The following is a 16,423-nucleotide window of genomic DNA, read 5'->3' on the forward strand; positions in this document are numbered from 1 at the left end:
TCTCTCCTTCCGGCTATAACTTCTACCTACTTGATCCAAAACTTAAAAAAAGAAATAAATATTGCCTGTACGAGGGTTAATTAGACTTCCCGAGATAACACCGGAAGTGTGCACAGCTCTGAAATTCTGACTGGTAGTGTGTGTGGTGTGTTTTTTTGTTATTTAATTTGTATTAAATATAACAAAAGGCTTTTAATGCTATATTTAACAAACCAAGAGGGCAAATGAGAAGCTTTATTGTTGAACTCCACTTCCTTTAAATTGTTGTCAACCCCCTGTGACTTATTTTTACCAACAAAACATGGAAAATTTACTGACGAAACCTTCTTTTTTTTTTTTTTTTTTTTTTTTTTTAACTGAAAAATTTGCAAATTCCTATTAGAAACTGAGCCAATCGATATTTAAACAGCATAAACAATATGTAAACATTGACAATACCCATAACAAGTAACCTGCCTGACGATACAATTAAAACGTCAAAACGACATGACAAAATTTGAGCCACCAGGGATAGAGTTGATAAGTTCTGCTATGCATGGCAAACAGTGGACATGGCCTGATTGTGTACAAGAGTGTGTGTTTAATCGCTGTATTTGTTGCCCACATACAGTATCTCACAAAAGTGAGTACAACCCTCACATTTTTGTAAATATTTTATTATATCTTTTCATGGGACAACACTGAAGAAATTACACTTTGCACCAATGTAAATTGGTAAGTGTACAGCTTGTATAATGAGTACACCCCTAAGTGAAAATGTCCAAATTGGGCCCAAAGTGTCAATATTTTGTGTGGCCACCATTATTTTCCAGCACTGCTTTAACCCTCTTGGGCATGGAGTTCACCAGAGTTTCACAGGTTGCCACTGGAGTCCTCTTCCACTCCATGATGACATCACTGAGCTGGTGGATGTTGGAGACTGCGCTCCTCCGCCTTCCGTTTGAGAATTTCCCACAGATGCTCAATAGGATTTAGGTCTGGAGACATGCTTGACCAGTCCATCGCCTTTACCCTCAGCTTCTTTAGCAAGGCAGTGGTTGTCTTGGAGGTGTGTTTGGGGCCATTTTTTCATGTTGGAATACTGTCCTGCAGCCCAGTCTCCGAAGGGAGGGGGATCATGCTCTGCTTCAGTATGTCACAGTACGTTGGTGAAAACAAACTACACTTGTGATAAAAAAAAAAAATATACAGCTGCAACACTCAAGTACGATATGATCACATTACAAAATAAGTAAATGGGTATGTTGCGCTAAATAAACAATAAATGAATTATATGAAACGAGTAAGTCCAAGAGTCACAAAACATGACAAAGTGAAAGTTTGACTGTTGTGTCACCAACTTCCTCCACCTTGTGAGACCACTACCAAAAAATAGGATGTGCCTTTACCAAAGAGCGTTAACCACCTATTACGGGGGGGGGGTCAACATAGGCTTGTATATCTGGGATACTCCACGGCTGTAAAGAGGTGCGCTCAACAAAAGCTCCAAGTCACCCCCGGGGAAGACATAAGGTTTCTTTCACTCTAACCGTGACCTTAGGTCATCTACCCCAAATGAGAGACAGACGCCACAATAGTGTAAAACCTTTTCAACCAAGATTTAATGAAGGTTATGCCCTTACATGAAAGACGATTAAAAACAGCATGTACTGGACACAATAGTTTCAAAGGTGTATCCTCCAATCGCAAAAAGACAGGAAACGATCGTCACTAAATCAGACTTCCGGGGCATAAGTGTCATTCCACACCTTCATTATAAATACCCTCTCTGTAGGTCAAAGCCTTGTCTCCACACCTCACTGTGTGTGTGTGGTTCTTCCTGTTCAACCAAGCCTCACTCTGGCCACAGAATCCTTCTGCTGTTCAGACAACCAAGCCTCATTATGGCCAATCATGACATCAGCCATGAGAATGGGAAATCGTCACACAGACCTATCACAAAGACATCGGTCACATGATCTAAAATGGGAAGTGCTGACACTGTGGCTCCCTCCCAACGATATCGGCCACATCCTGCACAAGATTAGTGAAACCACACAGGCAAAAGGTGGATCTGGGCCCGTAAACATAGCATAAATACAGGAACATATTACAATAATACAATAAGAATAAAATATTAAATGGATAAAAATGACTAAACTCAAACCGTATTTAACCTGCTTACTGGCCACTTAAACCCCCCCCCCCCCCGGCCCAGACCAATTTTCAGCACTGTCTCACTTTGAATGACAATTGCGTGCTACACTTTACTCATATGAAATTTTTATAATTTTTTTCATACAAATGGAGCTTTCTTTTGGTGGTATTTAATCACCACTTGGGTTTTTATTTTTTGCTAAACAAACAAAAAAAGACACATTTTTGAAAAAAAAAAAAGTTTCATAGTTTTGTTATAAAATTTTGCAAACAGGTAATTTTTCTCCTTCATTGATATTCGCTGATGAGGCTGCACTGATGGGCACAGATAAGGCGGCCCAGATGGGTGGCACTGGTGATGATGCAGTGATTGGTGATTTATAGGCGGCACTGGTAGGTGACGCTGGTGACTCTCCACGCTCAGGACCGACGTCCCTCTCGCAGCCGCCGGTTATCACATATATATTTTTTTTTTTTCCGGGAGGAGAAAAAATAGTTGATTTACTGACTCTGTTTACATCACATGATCAGATGTCATTGGCTGTCAGCTGATCACGTGGTAAGGGGTCGGGATCAACCCCTTACTCCTATCTGTGATCAGCCGAGTCTCTTAGACTTGCTGATCACAGAGCGTGCCCTGCAGGGGGCGCGCAGGCCGCTCAAGCACGGGAGGACGTCCATGGCAAATTGAGTCCGCGCTGCAGCCGTCTTTCGGCTATAGAGCGGACGGCAAGTGGTTAAGGTTATTTGAAAATATTGGTAAAAGACAAATTATATTAAGAATTATCCAAGAAAGTTGACGTCCCAATCAACATTTAACCCATGTGGAACATAACTCTTAAGAAAAATCCATTTCGTTTCTACAGGGACAAAACAGGGGAATGGCAGGCCAAAGAGAGGGACCAGAGGGGGGAGGAGAATACAAGAGAAAGGGAATAATTGGTGAGGGTATTTTTAATTTGAGTACTCAGGTTTTGACTACTGAGGAAAAAGCCATCCTGGATAAGGGTTTGAAGTTTGCTCAACCTAAGGTTTTTAACAAGTTCCAGGCCTTTCTGGATATCCATAAATACATCAGAAAAGTAAATATTAAACGTTATTTCCTGTGTAATCCAGTTAAGGAAGGGAGATTGGCATCAACAGATTCAAAGTTCTCATTTGTCGAATGCCTCTGTTTAAACCCCCAAGGTGGAATGGCATGTTTTGTAAGAGTAATTACGGATGTCGTCCTTTTTAGATCTAGACAGGGTTCAAGTTAAGAATATTAAAATGCAAGCTAACCTGGAACAAGGATTGCAACAATATTGTGACCACAAATTTCTAGTTATTAGACCTGCAGCCAAAGGTGGGGGTATTGTTGTGCTTGTGTAACTGAAATGGAGAATAATTTAAGTGATAGAGAAACCTCTGTTCCGTTATAGGGACCCTGGTAATTCTTATAAAAAAACACCACTTCCGCCCAATGGTCTTAAAATGGAATTTTTTTTTTTTGTGTAAATCCTGAGGTCTTTTTGACCCAGGATCTTACGTTTTAATAGGTCCTGGTATGCTTTTTTTTTTTTTTTTTCTATTACAAGGGATGTTTACATTCCTTGGAATAGGAATAAGTGACCCAAATGTATTTATTTATTTTTTTAAGGACCGTGTAAAAATAAAGTAAAATAAAGTTAAAGCGCCCCATTCGGCCGAGCTCTGGACTGTTGCCCTCCACCATCATCGACGACGGTCACAAACTTCTCAATGCCCCTCTGACAATCGAGGAATTGGCCATGGCTGTGGCAAGCATGGCCAATAGCATATCTCCTGGTACGGACGGGCTCCCGGTAGAAATATACAAGCGTTGTAGTGACCCTCTTTTACCTGCCCTACTGGAGACCCTCAGTGACGCTTTCATGACAGGCCGCTTACCATCTTCTATGAACGAGGCTGTTATTGTGGTGATTCCTAAACCTGGCAAGGACCCAGTGCTGCCTGACTCGTATCGACCCATTTCTTTGCCCTGTAGATAAGTGGTTACTTTCACCCCTTTTCCTGCCCAGGCCATTTTTCAGCTTTCAGCGCTGTCACACTTTTTGAAAATTGCACGGTCATACAACACTGTAATCATGTGAAATATTTATTTTCTTCACACAAATAGAGCTTTCTTTTGGTAGTATTTAATCACTGCTGTTTTTCTTCGTTTATCTGTCAGTAAATTTTGTAAATAAGTAATTTTTCTTCTTCACTGATGTGCACTATTGAGGCTGCACTGATGGGCACTGAGGTGGCCATGATTAGGAGGCACTAATCTGCACTTATGGACACTGATAAGCTGCACTGGTGAGTGGCACTGTCAGGCCCTAATAGGTGGCACTGATGGGCATTAATGGGTAGCACTGAAAGCCAGCACTGACTGGCATCACTAATGGGCACTGATTTCTGCCTGTGGTGGGCACTGATTGTTGGCATGGGTTGCTGGCACTGGTGGTGCTCTAATGTAATCAGGGCTCTGATCATCAGTGCCCTGAATACATATCTCCCTGTCCCCTGCGAAGTAATACCACTGATCGGCTCTCCTTGCCACACACACGATTAAAGAGCCGCGGGTGCGCCGTCATATGATGTCCACCTAGAACCAGAGCCGCACCGTCCTGCCGTCAATTGACGGCGGGCAGCAAGTGGTTAATAAACACGGATATCAAGTTGCTGGCTACCAGGCAGGCAAAGGTGGTATCCGGTTTAATACGCTTGGATCAGTCGGGATTTATTCTGGCTAGATCAACAGCGCTGAACATGCAGCTGCCTGTGGATAATCCTGGTAACAGAGCGGTGTTCTCGATCTATGCTGCCAAGGCACAGCGTTGAGTGGAGATGCCTGTAGGCTGTCGTGAAGAAATTCCAGTTCAGAGAGCCTATTTTTTTTTTTTTTTTTTTTTAAATAGATGCGGCTGCTGTACTCTGCTCCTGAGGCACGGTTTAGGATTAATGGGGGCCTGTCTGACCCCTTCTCTTTACATAGGGGGACAAGACAGGGGTGCCCACTCTCACCGTTACTCTTCGTTCTGGCACTGGAGCTTCTGGTGGCGAGGGGACACTGCCGGCTCTCTGGAAACATTAATGCGTCTTATTGAACAGTTTGGACAGCTGTGTGGATTTGCTATAAACTGGCACAAATATTCTTTTATTGTTGGACTCTCTGCCATCGCACCTGCTGGCAATAACAGCACAGGTGGAGAGAGTGCGTGCATTCATTCAAGTATTTAGGCATAATGGTGACTGATTTTTCCAAGTCATCTTCCAGGACGGCTTACAAAGAGGCTCCTCCCACCTAGCACAGGAAACGCATGATAAAACATCATAAAAGCAGCACACGTGTATTAACCCCTCCAGTATTTGTGTTTCCTCCAGCCAGTCAGGAACTCCAAACAGATGTTTTATTTTTCTGGCCTTCATGCTAGGTGGCAGGGGCCTCCCGATGTCCATACCCAGGGCAAACAGGGGAAGTATTCCTGGAGTATGAGTCAGTTTGGGCCACCCAGAGACCTGGTAGAGCTGTCTGGGGTGAAAGTAAGGGACCCCCTCTCCTGATTGAGTTGTAGCCTCAGTGAGGTATCTGTGAGAAGTGGAGGAGGTGATCCAGTGGATCCATCCAAAATGGCACAGCAGGGTGTTCTTCTAGTGGAGGCGCAGGCCCCCGCATGGTCCGGGTACTCCTTCTTTTTTTTTTTTTTTTTTTTTTTTTTTTTTTTTTTTTCTTTCCTGCTGTTTACAGAGATCTCCATGTGCAAGGCTTCTCTATCCCCAGCATGTGGATCGTGCTGGTGGCACAGAGTGATGAGGTAACTTCCAGCGCTGGTGACAGGAAATGACATGGCAGGAAGTCCAGCGGCGGCCATCTTGGTACACCCAGACCCCGGGAAGTGAAGCCCTAGCTGGGGAGGATAACAGGGCTGTGCCAGAGGGCGGCGTCGGATCCACAGCGCCGCCCCGGTTTCTCTACACCTCCTTATATAGGGTCCCGAATAGCAAGATGGAGCCGAAGGCTTCCAGGAGCATGGAGATACTAGGATCCATGGAAGCAGGTCTGGAGGCTCCATCCATTGATTCAGGCCCTAAGGTAAGAAAATAGGGGGCAGACTGCCCCTTCCCTTTTCTTAGTCTCCTGGGGGGGGGGGCACAGGGGGCTTATTGTTTTTCTTCCAAAGCCTCTTTATTGATATGCTTAGTGTGGACAGGTGTCGCACATACTAGCATAGACTCTGGTGGTGGGTACTTTTAAAAAGGTTCTTAGATTAGAATTTTTGTTATCCACAGGTAGAGCTGGGCGAAAAAAAAAATTGCGATTCACGATTCGAATCGAGGTGTGTGTGGGTTTTTTTTTTTTTTTTTTTTTGACACTGCGCCGGTCCTGAGGAGCTGCGGGCAGGAGTTTTTAGGCAAGGCCGCGGACTAGGCCGAAGCCGTGGCCTTGCCTAAAAACTCTTGCCCGCAGCTCCTCAGGACCGGCGCGGTGAAAAAAAAAAATCTATTTGCTTAAATTTTGAATCAGTTTGACCTCAGCTCGATTTTAAATTGCTTCCCCCCCAGCCACAGGGTGTTTTTGTAACGGGTATTGTCTTCAGTGGATGTAATGTGCTGGCGTCTGTCATTTTTATTTCAGGACAAAGTCCACAAGCCCAGAGATAGCAAAACGGAGACACCCAGAAAAAGGTGCCCGGTGTGCACCAAGAAAATGCCTTATGGGTGGAAGAAAAGTGCATGTCAGGACTGTATAGACAAGCTCATCAAAGGAGAAACCAGCCCTATCCTCAAAGGTTTTATGGACTCAATGAAGAAAAGGATAAAACTGACTTTACAGTCCTTTAAACCCAGAGAGCAAGAGGCTCTTGCTGAACCTAAGGCCTGTATTTCCGGCACCAGTACTAGTGCTAGGCTAATGGTGTTGACCCAGGCAGGGGCAGCCCACCAGCAAGGAGTATTGGAGGAGAGCTCAGAGTCAGCCTCAGAGCCTGAGGAGGGGGACTGTAATGAGGAAAGACCCAGCAATGTTCAAAGATCCCTTTTTCCTGCAGAGGAAACAGGAACTATTAAAGGCCAGGAGTTGTCTGTACATGACCTTTTTATATGCAGGCCTTCAGCCTAAGCAGAGCAGAACCTTTTTGGTACATACGTCCCTAAAAGACAGTACTTCAGGTTTGGAATAAACCGGAAAAGGGAGTCTTCTTCCCTAAGAATTTGAAAAGAAGGTTGGTGGGAAAAGTGCCCCAGACTGGACGCTTCCCTATCTAAGGTTTCAAAGGGTTCAGAGCTTTCCTTTGAGGACTCTGGCACCCTAAAAGAGCCAATGGACAGAAAGGCGGAAGGATATTTTAATTAAAGCATGGGAAGCCTGCTCCGCTAACTTTAAGCCAGCAACAGCCACTACATGCGTGACTCGTACGCTTGATTTATGGCTTAATCAGCTCCACACTCTTCTGGAGTCAGATACTCCCAGGGAAGAAATTTTGGATGCTCTACCAATGCTAAATAAGGCAGTAGCCTATATAGCATATGCGTCCACGGAGTCTGTAATATTCTCGGCCAGGTCTGCAGCATTAGTTAATGAAGTCAGGAGGGCTATCTGGCTGAAGTCCTGGGGAGGAGACAGTGTCAAAGGTCAAACTCTGTTCCCTCCCCTTTAATGGAGATTTGCTCTTTGTTAAAGAGCTAGAATCTGTCCTAGAGAGGTCGGCCGATAAAAAGAAAGGGTTTCTTTTCCCCAAGAAACCTCAGACATTTTCGTCCCTTCCAGAGATCAGGTGAAAGGAACTATCGTCAGGAGGACAAGACAGCATAATAAGAGTTATGCAGGACCAGAAAGAGGGTGGCAATACAGGAGGGGTAGGGGCAGAGGTGGCTTCTTTTTTAAACCCCCCCCCCCAGCCTAAAGACCCTTCCCAGTGACTCAGTCAGCCATGTGGGAGGAAGGTTGGGTCATTCCTCCCACAGTGGCAGACCATTTCCAGCAGCAGCTTTATCCTGGATCTGATAAAATCGGGGTACAGGATAGAGCTCTTGGGCTGCCCCCCTCAAATATTTCACACAACAATTCTCCCGAAAGACGTGGAGAAGGCAACAGCTATGTCTTCCCTCCTACAGAGTATGCTGGAGGAGAAGGTGATGAGCTTTATCCCCCCAAACCCTAAGAAAAGTGGGGTTTTATTCTCGCTTTTTTTGATAAAAAAAGACATCAGGGAAATTTCGACTTGAACCTGAAGCAAGTGAACACATACGTAAGGTACAAACGATTCAAAATGGAGTCGCTTTACACCACCAGAGATTCATGGTCTTATTGGACCTAAGACGCCTATCTTCGTGTCCTCATTCGAAAGGAGTCCAGGCAGTTTCTCAGATTTGCAGTGAAGGGGTTAAAGACCCTCTATTTTCAGTTCAATGCTCTGCCCTTCGGATTGATGTCAGCACCACGCATCTTCACAAAGATTTTGGCAGAAGCTCTGTGGATTCTGAGATTGGAGGGAATTCATATAATTCCCTATATGGACGACCTGATCTTCGCAGACTTGGCAGATGAGGTGAAACAGAACCTGAGCAGAACTATCGGACACCTTCAGTAGCGGGGGTGGCTGGTAAATCAGGAGAAGTCACAGTTGGTACCTACTCAAAGTATAGTATTCCTAGGATACCTGATAGACTTGACTACATCCAAAATTTTTCCCACCGAAAGAGTGGCAAAGATAATTGCAGAGGTGAGCTGCCTCTACGTATATACAGAGACCTCAATTCAGGATATAATGTGAGGGTTCTTGGTTTGACAGCAGCCATCCCAGGAGTCCAGTGGGCACAATTCCATACTACAGCACTTCAAGTGTTCATGCTTTCTGTCTGGGATGGATGAAAGGAAGGAAGGAATCTCTTCAGAGGCAGACAGATCCCGCAGGAAGTAACTCTCAATAGAGTGGTGGTTGATCCCTGCAAATCTCTCTGCAGGTCGACTTTGGTCCCAACACAACCCTCTGGCGGTCTCCACGGATGCCAGCAGTCAAAGGTGGGGAGCCCATTCAGGTGCACAGATGGCCCAAGGGGTCTGGAACTGGCAGGAAGCCAGCCTCTCCTCCAATGCAAGGGAGCTGAGTGCAGTTCTAAAGGCTCTAGTAGTCGTTGGTCTGACTCTGAGGGGAAGAAACGTGCAGGTCCTTAATAATACCACAGTAAGTTACATCAACAAGCAGGGAGATATAAGAGTTCCAGGTCTTATGAGGATAGCGGAAAAGATCCTTCAATGGGCGGAGGCAAATCTTCTATCCATCCCTGTCTTCAATTCACATAAAAGGGGAATTAAATACTCTTGGCAGATGTCCTAAGCAGGGAGATTCTGTCTCAGACAGAATGGTGCTTGAATCGAACAGTGCAGAAATAGGGAATCCCACAAATAGACCTTTCTGCTACAAGGCAGAACAGGCAGGTGGAACAATTTTTCTCCCTACAAAGAGATCATCTCAGTCTGGGCCTAGATGCCCTATCCAAGTCCTGGGAGGCAAATCTGGTGTAATGGGTTTCCACCTTTTGCCCTCATTCCAAAGATTATCCAGATAAGAGTGTCGAGCACGAAGCTTATCCTGATTGCACCGTTCTGGCCAAGGAGGTCTTTGGTTCTCAGAACTACTAAGACTCAGCATCTGGGAGCCTTGGAGACTGCCTTACAGGGCAGACCTTATATATCAGGGAGAGGTGAATCATCCAGAAGTGAGCTCTTTCTTTGACGGCCTGGCTTCTGAGAGGGAGCTGTTAAAGCAGAGAGGGTTATCACCAAAAGTAATCTATACCATTCTTAGCAGCCGGAAGCCGTGCACTAACACAATTTACAATAAAATCTGTAAAAAATTTGGGACCTGGCACCTGCTCAATAACAGAGTGTCAGGAGCCATGATCCCAGCGGTCCTAGATTTCCTCCAAGCCGGAGCAGATCTAAATCTGGCAGACAGTACCCTTAAGGTGCAGGTAGCGGCTCTATCTAGCTTTTTAAATCAAAGATTGTCAGAAGAGCCACTAGTCAAGAGATTTCTTGCATCCATCAGCCATAAGCGGGTCCCAAAGTCGAGGAGGTTCCCTCCCTGGGACTTATCCACTGTGTTGCAAAGTCTTTGTAAAACACGGTTTGAGCCAATAGACGAACTGCCCATAAAGTTCTTAACCTTAACTGGTGGTTTTGGTGGCCCTAGTCTCTGCTAGGAGGATTGGTGATACACAGGCGCTTTCAGTGATTGAGCCCTTCTGCATCATCTTGCAAGACAGGATTATTCTCTCGCTGGATCTGGCTTTTCTCCCCAAAGTACTGTCTAACTTCCATAGGTCGGAAGAAATCGTGATACCATCATTTTGCGGAAACCCTAAAAACAAGGAGGCAGGATTTAATAAGATAGATGTCAGGAGATGCTTGATTGCTTACATAGAGCGCACCAAGGAATGGCGACGTTCCACCAGCCTGTTGGTGTTATTTGCAGGTTCAAATGGGTAAAATGGCATCTAAAAATACCTTTGCAAGGTGGATGAAGTCGGCCACCGCGGAGGCATACAAAGCAGCATCCTGGGCATCTCCGTTAGGAGCGGTTTCTACTTCTTGGGCTGAAAGGGCAGGAGCGTCTCCCCTCCAGATTTGCAAGGCCGCAACCTGGTCCAGGTTCCAGACGTTCTTAAAACATTAGACTGGATCTGCTTGCCAGCCAAGACCAGTCTTTCGGCAGGAAAGTGCTGCAGGCTGTGGTCCCGTCCTGATCAGGTAGTCCTATTTTGTCCTCTCTGTAAGCCGTCCTGGAAGATGATTTGGAAAAACAGTGTTACCTGTTAACTACTTTTTCCAGGAATCTTCCAGGACGGCGTCAGTTTCCACCCTTCTTGGTTAGTGGTTAGCAATGCAAAACATAGAGTAAAGATGAAGCTACACCAATGAGGGTTTTAATGACTGCTTATTCTGAAGCCTACGGTTATTTAATACTGAGGGGCTAATACATGTGTGCTGCTTTTATGATGTGGATCATATTTCCTGTGCTAGGTGGGAGGAGCCTATCTCTGTAAGCTGTCCTGGAAGATTCTTGGAAAAAGTAGTTAACTGGTAATAAGATAAGATTGGGTTTTGTTTTTTTGTTTTTTTGTGTTTTTGTGTTTTTGGTTTTTTTTTTTTGTGTTTTTTGTTTTTTTGTTTTTTTGTGTTTTTTGTTTTTTTGTGTTTTTGTTTTTTTGGTTTTTAATCCCTGAACCTTAAGCCCATTTTAGCTAAATGTAAACATAAACTGGGTAGCTGGTGTAAACTGCCTCTTTCAGTGACAGGAGGGGGCTAATCTGTTAAAAGATGGTCTGGGCTCCCAATTTGCTCTATATCCTCCACAATGCTCCTTTGGGATCTGACAAATACGCTAGATCCCTCTAGGACCTTGGTGATCCCTTCAATGGTGGATTTTTCTGCAATGTCCCAGCTTGAGCAGGGTCTCCCAGATCTGACATATCACTGCCCCACAATAAGGTTGGTCCTAAAACTTTGGGGCAGAAGTGAAAACTAGACTGGGGTTAGGTGGCTTTTTGGAGTCTACTCCCATATGGAATAACAACTCCTATCCCCAATTAAACAAAATTCCCAACCAGGCCACGAGGGGGAGAGCTGGAGTCAAATATTTTGTACAGCTGTATGATGGAATGTCACTGAAGTCTTTTGATAAGCTACGGGGGGAGTTTCCCCTCACTGGCTGGCCAATTCTTTGTTTTTACAACTACAACATGCTATTCGCGCACAGGATAGGAGCTTAAACCTGACACTAGATGACTTAGACTTTTTTTACGTTCATATTTACTGCTATAGACAAGAAGGGTATTATCTCACATCTATGCCTATTTACCCATATTCAAGCTCCTGATCTACTGCCTTGTAGGGGAACATGGGAGGCTGATGTAGGCCCCATAGATGGGAACGAATACTGATGGCCAGTCCCCTGGTCTCTGTCAGCTGCCCAAAAGCTGACGCACATGTTTATCTTGCATCGCTCCTATAGGACACCGCTACAACTGCACAGGTAGGGTAGAAGAGAATCCCCTTTATGTCCAAAATGCCAGTTACACCAAGGAACATTAATTCGTATGCTGTGGCGATGTCCCAAGCTGGTCAGGTACTGGCAGGCAGTACTGAACATCATTGATCCAACCTACTCAACTGCAACTTGATCCAGTCACTTGCCAGCAGGATTAGAGGAGGACCTATACCTTCTCCCCCCCCCCCCCCCCCACCCCCATACATACATAGCAGTACTGAGGCTGCTATATTGGGCCAGGAAATTTTAATTGGATCTCCCCACATCCCAACAATGGGTTCAGGAGGTTAACATGATACTTATTAGGGAGAAGCACACATCAGCACAGGAAGATGCCAAACAAATTCACCAAAATATGGCAAGAATGGTTGGAGTCCCCATGAGTGGCCCCCCCCCACAGGTTGTATGCACTGGTAAGGTGACTAAGGGGTAGGACATACATGTGAAAGGTTGTGCTCTGCTTTGATGGGCTGACAAGTTCACATCAGGTGCGACGCTCTGTGGGTTGTAGGATGTCTGTTTTTGTTTACTAGTTTTAGTATACCATTTCTCCGTTGGCGTACTGGAGTTAGATTTGCCAACATTATGCACAGGTTTGGAGACACCAGGTATGCACTGTAAACTGTACTGTGATGACAGTCTATAACTGAGATGCATGTAACCCAAATATCTGTGTATGTGTTTACCTACTTGCATCAACAATAAAATGTATTTTCTCCGATTTAAAAAAATATATATTTTTTTCAGCATTCTGTTTTTACTAAAAGAACCTTTTTTAAACTTCTATTTGCTTTTTTTCTAATGCAGATATGAAGATACTTTATGGGTTGTCATCGTTGGTGCAGCGCAGCCTTACTAGACCACAAAGGTAAGGCCTGATAATTAGGTTTATTAATATAGGTATAAGATATTATTTTTTTATACTATAATGTATATCTGCTGTTTGTTAAATACCTGTAATCAATAATGCTGTAATGTTTGAGCCTCATCAGGCACTACAGATGTCAGGTTCTGTTAACTAAAGTGAAACTAGGTTGTAGAGTGGCACAGAATATGCTTTTCTTACTTAGGATTCTGATCGGCATCTTATGGTGTCTATTAGGCCAGATTTTTAAATTTTTAAAAATTAAGTCACTTTAAAGAGACACCTGTTACTTCCCAGTTGTATGTTGGTCACAGACTTCTGTACAGCCAGAAGGGCTGGCTAGCTGGCTGCTGCTGCCGGCATGGGCAAGGTGTATCTGACTTTTTTAACCCTTTCATGACTAAGCCTATTTTTGAAATTTGGTGTTTACAAGTTAAAATCCATATTTTTTGCTAGAAAATTACTTAGAACCCCCAAACATTATATATATTTTTTTAGCAGAGAATCTGGAGAATAAAATGACGATTGTTGCAATATTTTTTTATCACACGGTATTTGTGCAGCGGTGTTTTACACGCAAATTTTTGGAAAAGTGACACTTTCATGAATTTTAAAAAATCCAAACAGTAAAGTTACCCCAATTTTTTTGTATAATGTGAAAGATGATGTTACGCCGAGTAAATAGATACCAAACATGTCACCCTTTATAATTGCACGCACTCGTGGAATGACGACGAACTACGGTACCTTTGAATTTCCATAGGCGACGCTTTAAAAAATTTTTACGGTTACCAGGTTTGAGCTACAGAGGAGGTCTAGGGCTAGAATTATTGCTCTCGCGCTGACAATCGTGGCGATACCTCACATGTGTGGTTTGAACACCGTTTACATATGCGGGCGCGACTTCCGTATGCGTTTTCTTCGCTGCGCGAGCTCGCGGGGACAGGGGCACTTTAAAGAAAATTTTTTTTTTTTTTTTTATTTATTTTATTTATTTTTGTACTTTTATAAATTGTGTTTAAAATTTTTTTTTTTTTTTTTTTTTACTTTTATTGCTGTCACAAGCAATGTAAACATCCCTTGTGACAGTAATATGTGGTGACAGGTACTCTTTTATGGAGGGATGGGGGGTCTAAAAGACCCCCCATCCCTCCTTTACACTTCAAAGTATTCAGATCGCCGAAAACGGCGATTCTGAATACTGTGTACTTTTTTAAATTCGGCGCCATTGGCAGCCGAGTAAACGGGAAGTGACGTCATGACGTCGCTTCCGCGTTTACAGCAAGAAGGCTGGAACGAAGCTGCTCGCAGCTTCGTTCCAGTCCGCCCCCAGCCGCTGAAGGCAGCGGAACGGACACCGGGCCTCCCGATCGCACGGGAGGCCCGGTAACAGCGGCGGGAGGGGGGGGATGTCCCCTCCCGCTCCTCCGGTATAACAACCGAGCGGCTTTTAGCCGCATCGGTTGTTATACTCGGGTAGCCGATCGCCCGCTGAAAACAACGGTACCGGGATGATGCCTGCAGCTGCGGGCATCATCCCGGTATAACCCCGGAAAGCCGAGTACGCATATATGCGTTCGGTCGGCGGGAAGGGGTTAAAGAGGGGGGGGGAAAGAGCGGAAATTTGGAAAAAAAAAATATCACATTTTGTCATAAATTTAAGCCAAAACGTATTCTGCTACATGTTTTTGGTAAAAAAAAAATCCCTTTAAGTGTATAATAATTGGTTCATGTGATCATGGACACATGTGCGCAAATGATCATGTACAGATGTGCGCAGGTGACATGTGTGCAGATAATCATTGGGACATGTGATTTTACTGGGACATATGTGGGGGACATGTGTTTTTACTATGTGGGGACGTGTTTTGGGGACATTGTGTGTTTACCTAGTGTTTGTTTTGTGTTTTTACATTGTGTGGGGTCACTAGACTGGTGATCAGTGAGTAAAAAGCTGTAAAAAACAGCTCATACTCACTGATCACCAGCCGGCTGCAGCGATCCGCTCTCCTCTCCTCACTGACAACTTCCGTGTGAGGAGAGCAGAGCAGATTGCCTAGCAACTGGCTCTGTGTTTACATCACATGACGGCTGTGATTCGACACGGCCGTCATGTGATCAGGAGGGCCAATCGCAGAGCCCTCCTGCCGATCGGAGATGCGCCATGTCCAGGTGACACGAGCGCATCGGGATCGCGCCGCTGCGCGGGCACGCGCGATCCCACTCCTTCTGAGGGACGTTCCTGAACGTCCACTCAGAAGGAGAGAGCGCCCACCTGGCTACTCAAAGACTACTCAAAACCCTCAATATTAGAAATTCTAAAAGCTGAGGCCCTGTAGCTAAAAATGATAGTAGTTCCATTTTTTTTTTTTTTTTTTTTTTTTTTGCAAGATATTTGTGCCACAGATTATCAAATCTATGATTTTCAGTAAAAACTACTTACATTTATTTTTGTGCACACAAACACAAGAGATAATGCACCATGGTTTTTGGTTTTTTTTTTTTTTTTTTTTTTTTTAAATTAATATAGTATATATACTTTTCTTTTGTTATTAAAGGTATAGCACAACATTGAAAGCCTAATTTAACACACAGGTTTTGTAAAGAGGTTATACATGCAAATGCACTATATTGAATATTGCTACTCCAGCAAACATCTCACTTCATTTCCCCTTTATGTGAGTCCAGTCCCATCTTTATTCCATCTTGCTTCCCCTTCCCTAAGCTCAGTTCCTGCTCCAGATGAAACATGGAAAAATCACACTTTGGGCATATGTGCAATAAATTCCACAGTAGTTATAAGGTCGCTCTCAAGTTATATTCCACCATAGAAACCAATACAGCTATAAAGCCTGACTGCTAACACAGCTTTTCTGCTCTGCTTGAGGAATCCTGCATAATGTAGGAGGTTGCATGACTGGAAATCCAGGAGCAAAGTTCTTGTATCAATGCAGAATGAGAAGTTGTCTTTCACTCTGCATGTTCCATTGTGGCATTTTAAAGATAAACACAGTTCCACCTTCATTTTATTACCTCGCTTCTGATTTTGGCTGTTAATAGCCATTCATTGGGCTCTGACTTTGATGAAAAATTTTAAGTAGTAACAGATTACTACAAGTAGACAACATATTAAGTAGTCTTTTGTTTATTTTGCAGTCCATTTGCATTTGGGTAGGAGTGTTATGAACACTAGCAGGCCTATACTTTTTTTTAAGTCCATTTTTTTTATAAAACCCGACAAGAAAAAGGTGTTTGTTTTTTTGTTTTGTTTTTTTTTTTCTATCAAAGGTGCATATTTTAATCTGAATATAAACTAAATTGTATCTGTACACCTCTGCCAACTGATGCAACAACATGGTTGAAATGT

General features: G+C 44.0%; 1 protein-coding gene across 2 annotated transcripts in view; it reads left to right on the plus strand.

Moving 5' to 3' along the window:
* Window positions 1-16,423, plus strand: part of SUOX (sulfite oxidase) — a 69,846-nt gene that overhangs the window by 22,476 nt on the left and 30,947 nt on the right. For both annotated transcript variants that reach the window (XM_073613962.1, XM_073613963.1), the window contains exon 2: window positions 12,999-13,059. In XM_073613962.1, the coding sequence (XP_073470063.1) occupies window positions 13,001-13,059 (59 nt within the window). In that variant the 5' untranslated portion in view covers window positions 12,999-13,000. The remainder of the gene's footprint in view (window positions 1-12,998; window positions 13,060-16,423) is intronic.

This window comes from Aquarana catesbeiana, linkage group LG02 (assembly GCF_042186555.1).
Source record: "Aquarana catesbeiana isolate 2022-GZ linkage group LG02, ASM4218655v1, whole genome shotgun sequence".
Classification (NCBI taxonomy): Eukaryota; Metazoa; Chordata; class Amphibia; order Anura; family Ranidae; genus Aquarana; species Aquarana catesbeiana.